At 41.9% G+C, this 18,414-nt stretch overlaps 2 protein-coding genes across 14 annotated transcripts in view; one reads left to right on the top strand and one right to left on the bottom strand.

The window, feature by feature from the left end:
• RAP1GAP (RAP1 GTPase activating protein) overlaps positions 1–18,414 on the top strand; it is a 55,919-nt gene that overhangs the window by 34,058 nt on the left and 3,447 nt on the right. For 6 of the 13 annotated variants that reach the window (XR_001862631.1, XR_001862628.1, XR_001862633.1 and 3 more), the window contains one exon: positions 2,463–3,258. Coding sequence is in view for 7 of the 13 variants with exons in the window: in XM_008635420.2 (XP_008633642.1) it covers positions 2,463–2,472 (10 nt within the window). In the remaining 6 variants the exon portion in view is untranslated. Of the gene's footprint in view, positions 1–136; positions 184–2,462; positions 3,259–4,499; positions 4,627–4,714; positions 4,818–7,771; positions 7,858–8,010; positions 8,082–10,055; positions 10,709–10,804; positions 10,890–18,414 lie in introns of those variants that run through there. The other 7 variants (XM_017736498.1, XM_017736497.1, XM_017736495.1 and 4 more) reach the window with 7 other exon arrangements.
• GSTK1 (glutathione S-transferase kappa 1) lies at positions 10,841–18,408 on the bottom strand. Its single transcript, XM_008635418.2, has 8 exons — positions 18,269–18,408; positions 17,630–17,711; positions 16,754–16,882; positions 16,302–16,402; positions 15,851–15,886; positions 13,064–13,180; positions 12,454–12,547; positions 10,841–11,140 (listed from the first exon to the last, which is right to left on the bottom strand). Exons 1-8 carry the CDS (start codon positions 18,332–18,334, stop codon positions 11,100–11,102), a joined length of 666 nt encoding a protein of 221 aa, XP_008633640.1. The 5' UTR covers positions 18,335–18,408; the 3' UTR covers positions 10,841–11,099.

Below are 18,414 nucleotides of genomic sequence, written 5' to 3'. Positions count from 1 at the left end.
AAAGACTGTGATAAAAGATTGGACCACTTGATTTTGGTTGTATCTTTACTGTAATGTTAGCTTGCATCCAACAGGGTACACAAAGTCCTAGCTGTCCAATTATCCATGTTTACTCATGTGTATGTTTCCTCTATAGTTTGCTGTGGAGTGATTTTGGAGCTTCATGGAGAAGCTTGGACAAGGGTATGTTGGGATGTTGGGTTGTATTCAAGTTATGCCCCTTTAAGCAGGATTCATGCCGCTGCTCCCAACCAGCGTGAACTAACCTGTCTCCAGTCTTCCCAAAGTGTTACAGCAGGATTCCAGCACGGTCCCATGTATTGCACCTATGTTTCATTGCTAAAGCACGCCATACCACACCCAGTGGTATGTGCAAAACACTTCATGCAGTAGTCTGCAAGTTAATTCTCCAGTTTCTGGTTGTCAAAAACGGGAAAAAAGCAATTTCCCGGTAGTGGAGCTTTGCTGCTGCTAATCCATATTATACTGGGATGTGATCATACCTAGAATACTTCAGGGAAACCACCCATTTACATTTACATGACTCCAGAACACCCTGTCTAAATCGAAGGCTGCAGCTGACTTTCTGGAACAGTTTGCCACACCTTATTTTTTTCAAGAGAATTTGGATGAGACCTGTGGCAAAAAAGATACCAAGTTCTTTGTATTAGGGCATTTCTCTTTCTCATGACTGTGGAGACTCCTAATAAAATTTCAGGAGGTGCCCTAGAACCACATGTCTATGGTTATAGTTGCTACAGGTGCCAAATTTGACAAGGAAGGGCCTCCCTTCCAACTAGACCCAATGCTGCCTAGGAATTACAAGCTGGTGACCATCTGCAGCAGTTCAGGTACCCGGTTGTATGCTGTCCTGAATTTTGTCACAGCTAAGGTGCAGAGTTCTGGTATGTTTTTGTGTGTGTACTAATTTTTGGGTTGGATACGTGCTCAGAATTTTGTTGTGGAGGAGGATGGGAGCACATCTAGGAGATACAGACCATTTATGGTGCTAGCTCTGGCAGCTAAGGACTAGAGGGAATGCAGGACTTGGAACTGCTGATTGGTCAGCACCCCCCATCTTCCAGCATTACCACATCATTCCACCTTCCCTTCCTCATCTTGCCTGGGACCTTGTTAGTGAACTAGAAGTTCCTGACAGGCATGTGCGAGGGACTCTTGCTCTGATTAGATAGCTGATTACCTTGTATAATCACCAAGAACTCTGCTTCCCCCACTTGCCAGCCCCCATTCTCCATCAGCTGAGGAGGTGAGCTGCTGCAGTGGCTGTTTCAATTTGGTATCCACATGCTTTCAGAGAGCAAACACAGCATGGGATTTTACTAACAATACTTGCATGAATATTGTTTATGCACATGAGGCATGACCTGTATGAATTGCCAGTCTGTCTAGTTCTGTCCCCAGGATTCTTTTCCCAGTCATGGACTCAAAACCACTTAGGATCACCAGAAAAAAAAGAAGTATTTTCATAGCTGTGGTGGTTTAGCCCATTCCTGTCAAGTTCATTTACAAGGTGGGATGCAGCATGGAATTTTGCACAATTAGTGATTAGTCAGAGTTGTGATCTCAGAGTTAGGGACTAGCCCATGTGCAGCCATACTTTCTGCATGACATCTGGGACAGGGAATTAAGAACATGTAATTCTACCATGTAAAGCCCACCATTTTCAGCAAGACAGTATTAGCACAATATTGTAGGAAAAGGCTGGGAGTGTAAAATCTGTCTTGGAGACAGTTTACTGGCATTCTGCTGAAATAGCCTACCTGTTGTTCATCAGTTATGAAACCAGGATCAAGGTGTAGGCATATTTCCAATGCAAAAGAGTTCTGCCTGGTTCTAGAATAATTTATGAAGTCCCTATTAGATAACAGAATGGGCTATCCCTGGTAGTGTGTCATCAATCCACTCCTGGTTTTCTCCATAGAGTCACAAGAAATTTCTGTTACCACAGAAATGTCCAGCATGTTACTACTGGTCTTAAGTAATCATTTCAGATTCAAGCTTGGAATGATCAACCTCTTCACCTGTGTTCTACTAAAACCAACCTGGAAATAAATGCAAAGGGAACACATTAGTAATAGATTAATTATTTTACAGTAGAGGCAAAGCAGCACTTACTTTCTCGCATGCTGAGTTTAATACACGTTTATGCAGTGATCAGCCAGCAATTCATTAAACTGCATTGTTCACTTGAGCTAACCGTGTCTTCTCTCCCACATACAGGGACAATTGCCCTTAGTTTTTCTGCTTTACTGCCCAGGTAGCCTTCCAAATAATCCTTCTTCCCTCAAAAGAATGAACCCAGCCTATGTAACCAAGTAGTAGAACTCTTGAGGATCAGACGACTTTCTGGGTTGCATCTGATAAATCAAGCACTGTACTGTGTATGTCCATATCCTAGGAAGAGTACATGGGTTTTTTGTATGTGTGTTTTCCCTCCTCAGACACATCTGAGTGGGGACATCAAGCCAATCAGGAGTGGACCGGATGCTACTCAGTCATTGGGTACCTCACTGAAGACACTGGCAAGACTTTTGGGGTGAAATCAGAGTCCTGGCTAAGAGGAGCATGAATGTACTTAGAGGACCTCAAGGACTGTGGAGAGACCGAGTGGCACCAAGTAACGCTCCACTGGCAGTTCCTGGAGCAGGAATTCTGTGAGAGGGAGATGGACAGATAGCTCCTGTTGGAGCATTTTGGCTCTATGCCCTTCCCATTGCCCAATCAGCAGCCACTGAACCAACCTCTACTAATGATGGGGAATGGAGGCCACCTTGAGTGCGACCCCTTCTCTTCCCTTCTCTCCCCTCAGATGAGTGAGAATAGTTTGGCCTGCAGAAGGCAAGAGCAGAAGAACACAATTCCACCTCTGTCTCTAGTGCCTTGACACAGGTCAAGAAATGCAGTGCAGAGAAAGAGGATGGAGAAACCTGCTGAGGAAGGGTGCTGAGGAGGAGATACTTTGTGGAAATCTAGATCCCAGTTCACTTAGGTTCATGTTATTGATTTGCTCTGCTGAGGGAGAAGCATGTTGGCCTTCATTTCCTCCGAAATATATTTCCTAATCTCTTGAGGAAATATCTTTGGCCTAGATTGGCCCTGTCTTTACTGTTCTCCCTGTTGCATGCTGGCATGTAATATGCCTGGGACTTTAGGTTTCATTACTGCTTGTAGGTCAAGACTGGCCACATTTTGCAGTGTTTCTGAAGGAATAAATATATTTAGTATGTTAAAGGTGTCTTATCTTTCTTGCCTCTGTTTTTTTTGTTCCTTAACATTTTTAAGCACTTCATCTCTCTCTTACTAGCTGGTCTCTTACGCAGACAGTGAGTATTTCACCATAAATTTGAGGCTCACATGCACAGTGCACCTTTTACTATACAAGCATGTCAGCCTCATGGACTGCTCTATCTCCTGGATGACTGTAAGCAATGGATCCCAAATTCAGCTGGGAAGAGCTGACCTTAAAGGGTCTTTTCTGATAGATCTGAAACATGCACTAGGCTACCTCAGTGTCTGTTCTATTTGAGAGAGTGGTGGTAAAGTGATCCAATACAGTTTGCTTTGAATGTCCCCTTTAAATGGCCTTGTGGGAGCTAAATTTTAGTGGGATGAACCTACAGGAGTCAGTCTACCAGCAGCTGGGCACATGGAAAATCACTGGGATGGGAACACTGTCCTAGGTGTGTTCCTTTCTGTAAGCAGGAGGAAGGCTCTGACTTGTCTGTGCAAGAGCTTGGCACTTGATCCTAAATAGTTTGACACTGAGACATCCTGCAATAATGCAGATCTCAGTAATGTGTTTCTACCTCCCCATTGCTTCCTTAAACTTTCTTATTTAACTGTTCTATTACACTGCTAATGTCTGTATGCTTTCTTGCCTCCTCTTGTTAACACCTGTACAGAAAACAGCAGTAACAGTTTATAAGCTTTATGACATGAAAAGTATGCTTTTTATGGGCCCTTTGTTCTGTCTGGAATTTCACATAAGACCAAACAGGACAGCCTGAGAGTGGCTGTGGGAATGGGTGGCCCAGACTAGGTTGCACTTGCCCTTTATACTCAGTTTAAAACCTCTTCATACTTTATTTAAGGGTCTTAAAATCTCTGATCTCCAAAATAAGGCATCGGTTGATTTTAATGAATGTCTAGATGTATTTAGTACTTAAATGCAGGTGGTTTGACTCACTCTTCTTTATTACACTTAGGTCTGTGCCTTAAAAATTCATTTAGACTTGTCCTTTCATACAGTTATCTAGAATGGAGACAGAGAACTGGTGTTTCTCCTAAGTGACGTAGCAATTAGAAATTAAGGTATGCCTGCCAGTTCACCTGAATTCTGTTCCTAGGTGGAAAAACAAGCTGTGGATGAATACTTCATTCTTCCTGTTTCTGACTGCTGTATAATAAAGCTATGCCTCAAAAAGTTAAGCCGGTGTGTAACAATAAGCATGATGATGTTGAATGCTTGCATTTCACAGAATGCTCAGGAGTCAGACTTCAGGATACTGTGTGATGCAGCCACTCTCACGTTCATCATCCAGTGTAAGCAGTTGTTGTAGTGGATTGAGGGAAAATGGAACATCTGAGGAAGAGGAGAATGACAGGGTGGGTGTATGATCTCTAACAAACAGAGGCTACCCTCCCTGAGTTTACCAGGTGCATTATTAAAACACGTCTTCTTTGCCCTCTCCAGGAGCTGATGTGCTCACTTAAGGGCCCTCCAAAACAGGATTCAATGGTTCAGAGTATGTGGCTGGATGACAGTGACTGCACACCCAGTACTTCTAGCTCACCAGGTAAAAAAGAAAGAAAAATAGAAAAAACCCTCTACTTATACTTCTAGAAGCATATGAGAGGTTGAGCCAAATCTTTTGTATGCTGTACTTAATATTTTAGAAGCACAGGTAGATGATAGTCCAGGAAAATGGGGAGAGAAGCTGCCATGCAAAGTTTAATGGGGAAAGAATGTTTCAGGGGCATGAATAAATAGCGCTGTACGTACTGCAAAAGGAGTTACAGTAGACTGCAAAGAATTAAAGTGTTTATGTGTTTTCTGTAGAGAGCTGTGGTTGCACTTCTGAATGCAGTTCCCATATAAACTAGATAGTTTGGATATGGGATTATAGGAACTGCTTCCTGAACAAAGCAGTATGCTCCTGAGAAGGTGGGTAATTGGGGAGCTAACCTGCACTGTGAGTTTTTTGCCAAGGCTAGGTTCTTAGTCTAATACTTGATTAAAGCTGATGTAGTTGATTAAAGTCAGCTTGAATCCATTCACAGTGCAGGGATGGTTATAGTCCTTAGCAGTTCTCTTCAGTCCCGTAACAGGGACAGCTGTTGCATTTCCTGCTGTGGAGCTGGATCACCTGCCCTGATCTCAGATTCTGTTTGCAGTTGTGTTTCCCTTTGTTAAAATGAACTGGTTTGAGTTGAAGCACTTCTTGTTGAGCATCAGCCTTAAACTAAAATTAGGGAAGGTTTAAATGAGTTTCAGTCTGTTTCTGAGAATGAGGCTGTGTAAGATTTTGGGAAAGTATGATTGAAAAGACTAATCTTTTGAGTTTGGAGAGTCATTAGAAACTGTGAAAGGCAAAATTTAACATCTGTTGCTGAAAGACTGGAATAGGAGCATGTTGAGGTGGTAAGAGATACTAGGGATTATGTGTATGGCAAGGAAGAGAGTTGGTTGGAAGGAACCGTGAGATCTTTATAGGAATTGTGTGAAAAAGTATTGTTTGTAAAGATTACAAGGGTCAGACAGTGGAGCCAATTTACTTTGAAGAAAGAGTTAGGTCTCAGGCTCCACAGCTGCCGCATATGAGATACCAAGAGTGGCCATGAGATAGATCCCTGCTTAAAATTGTCTGTATCTTAGCAACACCACTGAAGATGTGATACTGTCAGATATTTTGCAGAAACTTCTGTTCCTCTTTTGTTGTGGATGCTGGAGGCAGGGATGCTTTCCAGTGGCCTCTGCTACTCTTCACAGATAGTTTGCCTGTTTGCTCACTCCTTATTGTCTCTCAGTATATAAATCATTATTAGGCATCACTGAGAATAATCATTACAGAGAATGCAATGTAAAGTTCAACATAATTTTTAGGTTTTACAAGCCTGGGGACAGAGAGCAGTATCCTGGTGTTTTAGTTTTGCCCTTTATTGAGCTATCCAGGAACTATTCAGCCACAGTTAATGCACTGGGTTAAATCAGTCTGAACTGACTTTTTTTTTAATGGAAGCCCACTGTGAGTCCAGATCCTACACTGAATGATTCAAGCATTCCTAACCCATGCACACATTCTTGGGTTCTCCAATTTGCTTTCAGATTGAGAGGGCAAAGTTACAGGAAAAGGAAAAGAAAATGTCAGCAGTCTGTGGTCATCATGCTCCCAGATCAAGACATAGAGAACTGCCATTGCCAAAATATTTTCTGAGTTGGCTTTGAAGCACCAACATGTCTCATGTGCCAGTGCATATCACATGAGGCAGAGGTGACTTTCCCCCTAGCCTCAAGGGCAGGATAAAAATTCAGCTATAACTCTCCTTAAACCCTTAGATACTTCCAGTAGTGTTAGGTGTGTTTTTATTCAGTTACTTGGCCTATTAGTCACTTCCTACAAAAAGCATGTATCATAATTAAATTTCAGCATAGTGGACCTGGGACATACACAAAATAGAGAAGAACCCTCATACTGTAAATTCATGTTGTTTAAAACCAGAGTTTAGCAACATTTGGCAGTGATTTACCAGTTTAGTTTTTAAATCTCAGTTTTAAATTACATAATGAAACTGGGAAAGGGGATAGTCTGCCTTGGAAAAAATGCTGAAAAAATAGTTGCATCTCATCTGTTCCCTAGAAAATACTGGTGTGACATATAAGTCAAAAAGAAAAAAGTGTTCATGGGAAAAGCATTTTAGTTTACCATCTTGCTGCAGGAATCCCTCATTTGCTTTCTTCACTTTCCTAATTGAAAGACAGCTAGATATGCCATCAGAGGTATTCACCTGCTCATTCTACCCCTTAGCACATTCCACACTGATATGAATTCTTTAATTTAAACTCTTCCCATTTTCCTCTGATTTAAAGAAAAGAGTTATGATACAGATTTACTGTTGTGACACATTTATGCATAAACTCCCACAAATGTTACTGGTTATGAAATTACCATATTTAGTAGTTTTAACCATAGAATGAATAGAATGGAGAATCACCTAAGAATAAATTTAGAATGGTTTAAGAAGTCTGTTGTGTTATGGTGAATATAAACTGATTACAGAAAACAAAAGAATGCTTGTAATTTGTGAGTTTTGTGGAGTATTTAATCCCTGGTTTTGCCATGGTGTTGATATGTGATGAGAGGCAAATTCCTTAAACCCTGAGGTCAGATGTGGGAATCTCAAGGGAGGGGTCAGAGGGAAAAGGAAGACAAACATCGTGAGAGCGTAAGATTAGAGTCTGCTTCACAAATGTGTCTCCCTGGGAATAAGGCATTCAGATTGTCTGGAACCAGTGGCTGATGGTTTTTTTTTAAATGAAATGAAAGCAGTCACTTTCCTCATGTTTCAAGCTGGAATGATAAATAGGTCAAGGTAACACTAGTCAGTTTGGGCACAGATACATTCCTTTCACTCTTACCTGTGGATGAGCCACAGATCTGTGAAAACTTTGGGGTAAAACCAGCTATGTGTGCAGCTCGTGGGATACCCTCTTGATTATTTCTGTATTGTTCTGTGCTTGGTTCCCTTCTAGGAAGCAGGTTGCTTCCTTCCAGCAGTGTTGCTGGCTCCACTGGAAAAGGAAAAGGCAGCAAAGCAGATGCTCAGCACCATAATCCAGTAAGTGCTTTAATAAAATGTTTCCTTCTCACTTGCACAGAGATAAGGATGGGAGAAAAGAGAGAGACTTTTTTAGGAGTTGCACGCTGGGGGTTGAAAGAGCAGTAGGAAGGCGCTTTCAGGGGGAGGCTAAAGCAGTGCCTTGTTCTGCAGGCCTCCATTTTGTGCTGTGTGTGATGTCAGCGCTGGAGGACTGTCTGCTGCACGCGGGGTGAGGAGCACAGGTAATGGACACAGGGGGTGGAGAGCCACGGGCCCCTGGCCATCCCTGCCTCACTGAAACAGTGCAGCAAATGCTGTACAGCTGCTCAGGAAACAGAGTTAGTCCTTTACCTTCTTCCCCAAGTGATCTTCCTTGGCCAGCCACTCTGGCCTGTCTGATTTACCTAAGCTCTCCCTTCCTTGGTTGCCTCGTCCCTCTCAGGGAACAGCATTTCCCATTGAGATTCTTCTCTTTGCCCTAATCTAGGCACAGGTTTTTTCTCTTCTTTGTCTTTGATCGTTCAGTTTTCTTTGCTCAGATGCAGCCTACCTTTCTCTGTGCCTAACCTCTGCTTTTTATAGTTTCATTACCTTACAGACCCCCTTTCTGTTGCTCATTTTCTGATGATGTGCCTATCTGTACACTTGCTTATTTGCCTTCAGCCTAGCATTGGTGGGACATACTAGTTCATGCCAGTTTCACAGCTTTTCCAGACATGGGAAGTGGGACTTGATTTCCTGGTGAGGTCTGTAACAGAGCAAAGGGGAACACAACTGCAGGTTTGTTCCCTAGAATTCATAGTCCAGTTTTTCCTGTGTTGCTGAGAGTCTCCTTTTGCTCAGTGTCCCTTTCCTTGCCCAGTATCTTCTCTGGCCTGACAGCTAAACAGCTGCCTTGAAAGTGGTGATGTGAGCCTCTCAGGAACTAGTTTGGTATATAACTGAGTAGAAGAGATACTATCTTTATGGAAGAAAATTCTTCCAGCTATTCCTAAATATTCCTAAATAGCTTGTAATTTTTATTATTGCTGTTTAGATCCTCAGTGCTCAAGTTTTAGCTGCCCTGCCACCTTGTGGCATTCAGAGCAGTCAGGTGAACAGTTCAGCTCCATGTGGTGGTGGCCACTGGTGCCACAGCAGTTCAGAGAGGGGAGCTGGTACTCACCACTGAGACTGCTTCAGTGTGTGCTACGACAAAGATCAGAACTGAGCATGACAGTGCAGCTGCCAGCCAGAGTTTACTGGGGTCACCCCCAGAGTGTCTGCCAAGAGCTTGTGCTCACATCGTGTCTGTAACACAGGAGCAGGGTTGTCTAAACAAGGGGCAGAACTCCCTCAAAGTTCTGCTCCCACACAGGCAAATTTTGCTCAAAATAGGTACGGAGTCAGAATTGCAACAACATGCAAACTCACTGATACAAAGACTGTGGTTTTGCATTTACTGGTGGCTATTACAGGCAATAAGCAATGTATCTCAGTAGTGCTTAAATGCCTTAAATGCTTAAGGGTTTTGAGCATTTAATTTCCAGATTTGAAGTAGGTTGAAGAGCATTTAAGATCATTTTGTGAAATATATTTCAGTCTGTAGGATCCATCTCTTTTGGTCCTTCTGCCAGATCAACAACGTTCTGCCACCAAGGCTGTTTATTTTTCAATCGATCTGGTTCAAAGAACAGAGTTTCATGAGACCCTGGTTTTCACTGTGAGATTATTTCCAGATGTTCTTTGAATTCTCCCCAGCTCCTTAACAGAGTTCATTATTTTCATAAAAGGGCATTTTACCCATGTCTGAGACAGCACTACTGGCTTAAAGTGATGTTTTCATCATTCCATTTTATCACAACCTCTGAATCAGTTTGATAGCACAGATTGGAGGCTAGCAAATTTCAGGGGAGAAATGGTAAAAAATTTCTTTAACATGGCTACAAGGGACTCAAAGAAACTTACATACATGGCACCCACATACATGGTAACTTTCCCATCATTCTAACTCCTCTTATCTCTCACAAAGATTTCCTTAAGTTCAGGCTGGATTTGCCCAAAGACTAACGGGTGCACTGGTATAAAGGAGGAAGGACTCCTCCAATCCTAGAGTATTTCCTGAAGAGCTGAAAGAAGTAAAAATTGTGGATGGGGAAACAAATGATACTCCCATGACACTTACAGCTCTAAGAACATGAAGGATACAGATTTTTTTTTCTAATGCTTTGTTCCAGGATTTGCTGTTAAAGTGAAAACACGTGAATATGCTTTACCTTGAAGTTCAGAAAAAGACAAAAAAGGGAATTCCAGCTGCTGCTGTTTCATTCAGTGATGCATCAGAGACAGTGTGGAATCACTGAGAAATCAAACTTCATATGAACCAAATTTCTGTGTCTTATTCCAATTCAGCCAATACAGGGCCAGGCTCAAACTGTTTCCATGTGAAATTTCTTAATTTTACTGTTTGCATACCTTTCCCTCTGCAGACTACATAAGGGCATCCTTGAGGAAGCAAAACAGAGTCTAGTTCAGTTACCAGCTGAACCTACAATGGTGCTCACCATCGTCCTCCAAAGACATTACTGTAAAACTTGGATTAATTAAAAACCCCTGCAAGGTTTAGGGTTGGTGCCCAAGAATGCACGTGTGTGATGGTTTCCTCAAATGTCAGTCACTGCAGAGCAAGGTGTATCAAGTATTCTCCAGGATGGTGACAGTTCCTTTTGAAATACTTGATTGGTTCCCTAGACTCTTGTTTGGGCTTGAATTGTGTCCTTTCCAGCTGCCATGATGCAAAGTAAAAGGAAGCATTAATACCTTAGCCTGTGCTTCTTCTGTCTATGTAGTACACTGGACTTAAAATAAAAGCGGAATGTGGCCAGCTTCTCTTAGGTTGTGTGTGTGTGTTTATAAAGGACAAGCAGGAAGACATGAGAAATCCAGAGATTGCTGTCCAGTAACTATGTAATCCTCATGTTTTTAGGGTAAGGGAAAGAAAATCAACCAGGAAAGAAGAATGTTCACTCTGCAAGAAGTTAAATCTTTAATGTTAATCTTTGATCTGTTGAAGGAAAGGAAGCACATTTGTATTGGCAAACACGTCACCTGGCTGGTAATACTGGCGAGCCTTGAAACTCTTCGAAATTAGAGATGCGATCAAGCTGTAAAGTTAACTCTTAAGGATGAGAAAGCCATCTCTCCATAAAAGTGAATACATTCAGATAATCGCTGAGGATTGTCATATATATTTTCCTTCCTATATATTTCTCCAGGACTTTTCACAGCTTGGAGCTTGGAACTGGTCCCAGCCATTTTTCACCTGCAGGACAAACCAGCACAAAAGAGACAGTTAAAATGTAATCCATAGAAGTGATTGGCCGGTCATTTTTCTGCAGCAGGATTGCTGTTCCTACTCTTTTGAAGAGTAACTACTGGTGATGGGATACAGATTTATATCTTGTTTGGCATGCTTCAGCCAGCTCCATAAATCTTTAACTGTCTAGTCACAATTGAAACTGTACAGAAGAATTCTTTTCCTCTATGATAGATGAGACATTCTGCAGGTCTGGGGTATTCCATGAGGGTCAAATCAGTTCTTTTTAGGACTCGTTTTTGGGGGGCTGGGAGTTACAAAAAAAGGGTGCAAGGCTGGGGAGTCAGAGAATCGAAAGGAAAATCTGATTAAGTCCTTGGAGTTGAGACGAGAAACCAGGCCACAACATTCCAGTCAGTATTAGTGACTACTGTAGTGGGTGCTGGGTACTCTTCTTCCTCACTCTCATGTTCATCAAGAATATTTTATAGAATCAGAAACTCATCCAGAAGACTAAAAAAAAAAAAAAACCCTCAAAAAATTTCCCTTCTGTTTAAGCCTATGACTAATACTAATTTGCATGAATTAATACTTTCTACTGAATGTTTTCCACAAATGCATCAGAGCTAATTATGTGCGTAATTCTTTCTAGAGACGTACTCTCTCAAGTGCCAGATCTTGAGCTCAATAGTCAAATGTCCTCTAACTCATAAAAACAGGTGACTTTAGTTTTATTATTTATCACAACGTACTTCAATCCCTTAAAGAATTTAGTGTGTATTCTGTTAATAGAAAAATGAAAAGAAGGATGGCCAGTATTTGAATAGCTTTTAAAAAGTTGTGTAGGTAGACACAAGTTATGGATTGGGGAGCTGTAATAATGTACTTTTACTAAGAAGGAACAGCTGTAATGTGAAAATGTTAGAACTACAAAAAAAAAAAAAAAAAAAAAAAAAAAAAAAAAGTCCCCCCAGCCATAGTCTTAATCTTAGCCAAGGCCTATTGTCCAGTACCAAAAGGTTAAGTACAAATATTTTGAGAACTGAAGAGTTTCAGTAGTAGTTTGAGAATGGCACATGGAGCACAAAGCATTGAAACATACCAAGAGAGGATGGAGAACTCAAGTTACTTCTGGTCTGGAAAATCTGGTCACTCTGAGTGTACTGAGACAGATTTCAGTCAGCATTTTCATTCCACGAGAAGAATAACCATATTTAACATTTGAAAGCCCTTAAGAGTGTTTTACTCAGCTGCATTACATATTTCATTACAAGAGGGTGAAAGCATAAAACCAAAGTGATGTTATGAGGTGGACTCACCTATAACACTGCCTAGCAGCTCTAAACGATCGGAGCCAAAAAAGAGATGAGGTTCCCCATCATAATGTGCCACAACAGCAGGCATCCCAAATGCCTATTGACACCATGGAGATGAAACAGAGAATGTTATAATGAGAGAATTTCTTGCAGACACATCATCAATCTCCAGGAATAAATCCCAATAACTTCTACTTTTTCTCCTCCCCTTCTTTTCACCTTCTCATTCTTAAAGATAAGTCTAATGAAGCCATTTGGAAGTAGATGTCTCTCCAGAGCCTGTGTGCCCCTTTTGAAGGAGCATAAGAAACAACCTGATTAATCCACAGTTCTGTTTCAAATAGCAGTAAATGGTATCTCTTAGTACTGGTCCTGTCCTTGCTGTCCAGCTGGAATGAGCTGAGTGGGTCAACCTTGTTTTCCCAGATGACAGCGAGATTAACTACCAACAACAGTGAGGTGGCTTTCACACACTGAAATACAAGGAGCACCCTGAAGGGATTGTCTATATAGTGCTTTCTAATCATCACCCTCATTGTTCCTTGCTTCCCTGTATTCCTAATAGGGAAGGAATGCATAGCTGTGAAGCCCAATGCCATTGGAAGCATCTCACCCCATATTTAATCGCTTCAGCTGTTGTCTCTTTCAGTCGGTCCTTCACTGCAGGGGATGAAATCATTTCAAGTGCCTTCTGGGAGAGCTCTGCTGAGAGCCCAGCCTGTCGAGCAACCTGAGAAAAGATTATATAATTAAGAATACTCTAATAGTAAATACTCTAATTCCTACCCTGGTCTAATTAATTTAATCTTCAGTATTATCACCTAAGGTCTACTGCCAAAAAAATTCAAAATACTCTTGAAGCACTTCTTGCATAATTGTCTTGCTGTATTCCCAACCTATTCATCATTTAACAACTCTCAGATACAAAGCAGAAGAGACATTTTAAACTTCCAAGTCCCAAATCGGCACTTTTTTCCCCAGTAGTTCTGAAATTGAAGAAAAAAAAAAAACCTTTGATACAATGACTCATCAGATAACTTACAAAAAAACTCAAGCTGGTGTTATGAAAAATAAAATCTCACTGTACAAGCTTACCAAGACAAACAGTTCGTGTGACAAATGTGGGATCTGTAAGTGATACTACATGAAGGACACTGTAAATCCCAGAGGTTAAACAGCTGCCGGTGTTACTGCTGTATCTTTTTCACCTCCCCTGTGCCTCTGCCACACAGGAATGAGACTAAGTAGCCAAATTCAAAGGTACAATGTTTATCTGGTAACACAACTATAAGTACCCCTGTTAATAAAGTGTTTCACACACACACAAAAAAAAAAAGGTAAAAAGAAAAAAAAGAAATACAATATTGCACATGGACAAGTAAGCCTGCACATGCAGGTGTTAATGACTATTTCTTTCTTTCAATCACTTTTTCTGTTTAGCACCCACATTTTCTTGTACCTTCTCCCACTTACACATCAGGGAAATGAGGAGGGCTTTTTGACTGTGCTTGAACAGGAGGTTAAACAAGTGTAGCCCTGGACTAGAACAAAATGCTTGGTAGCCACAGTGTTTAGACTGCAGTATTTATACAGTGATGTAGTATCTGGTCCTCACCATTTCAGGGCAGAAAGAGTGCGTAAGTGGGCTGGGGCAGAATTCAGACTGTACATTGCTGCTATAGCAATTTATGTGAAGCTACTGCTGACTGAATAAAGAAGTAAAAAAAATACTGAGGAATTATTACCAAGTAAAATATGTTCCATTTTCTTGACGGATGTGTAAAATAAATTCACCTATAAAGACTCAGATGATTGGGTTGGGCCCTCTTATCCACCTTTGGATGACAAATTTCCAGAAGAGAGGAAAGTTTAGTACTTGCTGCAGGAGTGAATGAAGACAGACACAAGCAGACAAGGGGACACCTCCCTCTGCCTTGATGAACGGGGGGGATACTCACTGGCTGCCAAACTGTGACTAAATTAGAGATCTTTCTGAGTATGGAGTTTGTGGCACTGAAGTTCTGCATGTCCTTGCTTTATTTAAATAATGATGGATTCAGAGGCTATGTGACAATGTTCTGTATATAATTTTGTGCTGAGTCTAGCTGGGATGGAGCTGCTTTTCTTCACAGCAGCTGCTATGGTTTTGTGTTTCAGATCTGTGACCAAAACAATGCTGATAACATCCTAATTATTTTAGCTATTGATGAATGGTGTTTGCACAGTGTTGAGGAAGTCTCTGGTTCTCACTTTTCCCCCACAGTGAATAAACTGGGGCTTCACCAGAGGCTGGGAGATGACCTGAACTAACCAGAGATATACCATGCTCAACAGTAATTGGTGAGGAGGTGGTTTAGGGAGGTTAACCTTTTTCTTGGGAACTGGCTGAGCATCAGTCTGCATGTAGGAGGTGGTTCTTTGTTTTCTTTCACTCTGCTTCCACTTCTCTTTTGCTTATTAAGCAATTTTATCTCAACCCACAAGTTTTCTGTCTTCTATTCTTCTTTTCCTCTTCCCCTGTCCTCCTGGGCAGTGGGAGGAAGCAAGTGAGCACCTGTGTGGTGCTTGGCTGCCTACCACAGTGAAAGTGCCACACTTTAATTTTATCCTTCAAATCATGCTTCTTAAAAAAGCAAAATGCAAACATTTGCTGAAATGTTGGTAAAAAAAGCTACATTAAGATGAAGCTGAAGTGCAAGGACTAGACTTGGGGGGAACAGCAAGACTGCAAGTTTCAGATTTCAGCTAGGGACCTTGGATAGGAGAGATTAGTCATGGACAATTCCTCTCTTTTCTTCATATTCCAAGAACTTAAAATGTAGAAAGGAGAGCCCTTCAAGAGCATCTCCTGGTATACTAACTTACCTGCCATCACAGCTTTTACTGTAATAAACAAAATCGAAACAGCAAAAGAAAGTACATCAAGAGTATAATTTCCAGGCATATAAGAGGGAAATACAGCACTGAGCTTAATAGAAAACCTGACTCCATCACTCCAAGGAAAGTCAACTTCCCCAAGTGTTCCATTTCACCTGGAAATTTCATATAGCAGCAATACCTCAATGCATTCTACAGAAACTTTTCATACTTTCATGACTGTTAATGAAATAATATCAACAGATAACTCATTGTCCTGCCTGGGTATCTTGCCACATGAATTAATAAAAAAAAGTGGCTTCTGGTTCTGAGTGTTATACAAAGCATGACAGGAAAAAAAAAACCCCAAAACATTCCAAACAGAGCTGCTAGGGAAATTAAATTAATTTTTTTTCTACCTGAAATTTTCCAATACTCCAAGTGTTCATTTGACTAAGCTGTGTTTCTGTCTATTACTGATCCAAGTCATCAATAAGAGTCTCTATCAAAAATGCAGAAGCACCAAGAAAAAGGAGACACTTACAGCCAAGATGTTCTCTGGCTGACTGATATCTTCATGCTGGTGAAAGAATAAAGTAAGTAAATCAGCATTTAAGAAACAAAAGCTCAGCTCTGGACTTAAAAGCAAATTTTCTAAGAAAACAGAAACAAACCCAATACTAGTTGCTGGAGAAATGACCTCAGAAAAGGTCTTAAGTCAGCTAATCTAGGAATGTATTAAAGTGTTTTCTGATATGAACCACTGATCCACACAGCCCATTGGACTGACCATATAGACCTAAAAGAAGGCACATTAAGCTAACTATAAGCTTGTTCTTTTCATAGTGGCTCCTGAACCATTGTGATTTAAGTTCCTGCTATGACTTTTCATTAAAAGACATTTTCTTCTTCTTGCTGAAATTCCACATTTGAATGATGTGGGACAGGAAAGGTGACAAGAAAAGGTCAAGAAGTTGGCCACATAAAATACTGACCTGTGACCAAAACCGCATCCAGAACTCCCTAGATAAGGGTTCTAGGTACTGTGGGTTTGTCATGTCAATGGCTGTGACAAAGCGCATGGCCGCCAGACTGCCTGGATTCGTGGGGAGACAGAGAACAGAGACAAGGCACAGGATCAGGAGCAGGGGTGGTCTGCACAAGTGCCACCTAAAAACAGCATGATCTCCCCTGTTAACAGTCCTGAGAAACCCACAGTCTGTAGTAGCTCTTGTTGATCCACAGTTATCTCCCACGCTAGTATCATTCACAGCCATATTTCTCCAGAGATTTCTTTCATGGCTTAGAATGCACAGACTTCATACTGCTCACAGGTTCAGGAAAGGGCTGCACACAGGGAATTCATCTCCACCTTTACTGGTAGGGAGAACTCAAACCAGAAGTGCTAGGGATGAGAAATACCAGCTAAGCTAAAACTCTTTCTTACTTGTAGCAAGGATACGCTGGAAGTCATCTCCGGACATGTGTACAGGCACCTGGTAGTATTTTCCCATCCTTTTTAGATCCTTCAGCATGTATTCAGCACGCTTTGGTAACATTGCTGGTGGCTTGTTACCTTTTAGGAAAAAGTTCTGTTGAGATTTCCAACTGTATTATAATAACACTGAACAAATTATGCCTCATGCATATATGTGCCTAAGGAAGAATCTAAGTTCATAGTCAAATTTCATATTGGCTTACTGGAACATACTCAGCTTTTCCAAATATAATGCTATGATTTAAACATGGTTTATTTCAGTTTTGCACTGATCAAACCTTTAAGATAGCTGAATCAGTTTTAAACCAAGGTACAAATGTCCTAGCAGGGATTTATGTTGCTTCAGACAGATTACTTTTACGCTTGAGAACTCCTAATGCATGGGTAAACTGATGCAAAGACTTGTTGATTCATGATTTGTAACTCTTGGTGATCTAATTAAGGCCAGGAGTACTGTTTCAGGACATCCTTGTATCCTTCCTGCATATTACAAAGTGCAAGTGTTCTACAAATTAGTTCTGGTTTAAAAATCTAACTGTAGGAAAACACTCCATATATTATTATTACTATTATTATTATTGTATTTTAGAACTGATGAACTTCGGCACAGACTGTCAGTGTAGTTGCTACAGTGTGAAATTCCTTGTGACTTATTTCTCAATCCCTCTGGAGCTCCACAGTCCTATAGTTAATTAGTTACTGGTGCCGAAAGGTAGTTCAGAGCTGGCTCTATGTGGGCTCTGCACACACCAAGGGCTTGCACACTAGTGCTGTGCTAGTGAAAAAGGTATCTCCCTGCAGTGCTAACCTCCCTATACTCCATACCGGTTTGTTGCATTATGCCACCAAGGAAAGCTGGACGGAAGCGCAAGTCAATATTCCAGATGTGCTGGTACCGGCAGAGAACCTGCAACGTGAAAGAGAAGCGATGGAGTCACAGTCAAGAGACGTCGATAGAGCTGTGTGCAGCTACGGCAGTAACCACTGCAGATAAATCCTTTCCCACTGTATTAGGGCTAGTCCTAAAGCCTTTTCTGGATGCTGCCAGAGAACTCTGATCTCAGAAGAACTGACAAGTCTCTATTCGTGCCACGACTATATAAGTCTAATTAGGGTTAAGTAAGGGCAAGATCAAGCTCATGAATGGAGGCTCGCACTTGTTAAACATGAAAACTATCCCCGAAGCAGAATGTTGAGCACTAACTCCTACACTGCCGTTTGGCTCGGACACGCTTCCCTGGTGTCCCTGGACTTCAACACGCGAGGGAGAAGCCCAGGCACCCCTCAGAGGTGAGAGAAAAAGTAACTGCGGGCCGGGAAGGGCACTGCCTGCAGCCGGCCGGGCGAGCTGCCCTTGAACGGCCCTGCCGAAGGGGAGGCGGCGACGGGACCGGCCGGGCGCCAGAGCCGCTCAGGCACCGCGGAGACCCGGGAGAGGCCTCTCGCCCTCTGCCGCCCCCTCACCTCAAACCCCAGCCAGGAGTACGGGGAGATCACATCGTAAAACAGCTCCACGAGCGTCCGACCCATCCTGGCCCCGTCCCGTGCCGCGCCTCAGCTCCCCAGCACCCAGCGGCCGCGGCACCGCCCCGGGCAGGGAGCGGGGCGGC

Source organism: Corvus brachyrhynchos, unplaced genomic scaffold (genome assembly GCF_000691975.1).
Source record: "Corvus brachyrhynchos isolate BGI_N302 unplaced genomic scaffold, ASM69197v1 scaffold176, whole genome shotgun sequence".
Classification (NCBI taxonomy): Eukaryota; Metazoa; Chordata; class Aves; order Passeriformes; family Corvidae; genus Corvus; species Corvus brachyrhynchos.
Note: the sequence above shows the minus strand (reverse complement) of the source record. Positions and strands in the feature narration are given on the sequence as shown.

Coding starts and splice junctions, on each gene's coding strand:
- GSTK1 (XM_008635418.2), bottom strand. CDS start 18,334: ATGGGTCGGACGCTCGTGGAGCTGTTTTACGATGTGATCTCCCCGTAC. Junction 16,883..17,629: donor TGGCATAATGCAACAAACCG/GTATGGAGTATA, acceptor TTTTCCTAAAAG/GTAACAAGCCACCAGCAATG. Junction 15,887..16,301: donor GGATGCGGTTTTGGTCACAG/GTCAGTATTTTA, acceptor TTCTTTCACCAG/CATGAAGATATCAGTCAGCC.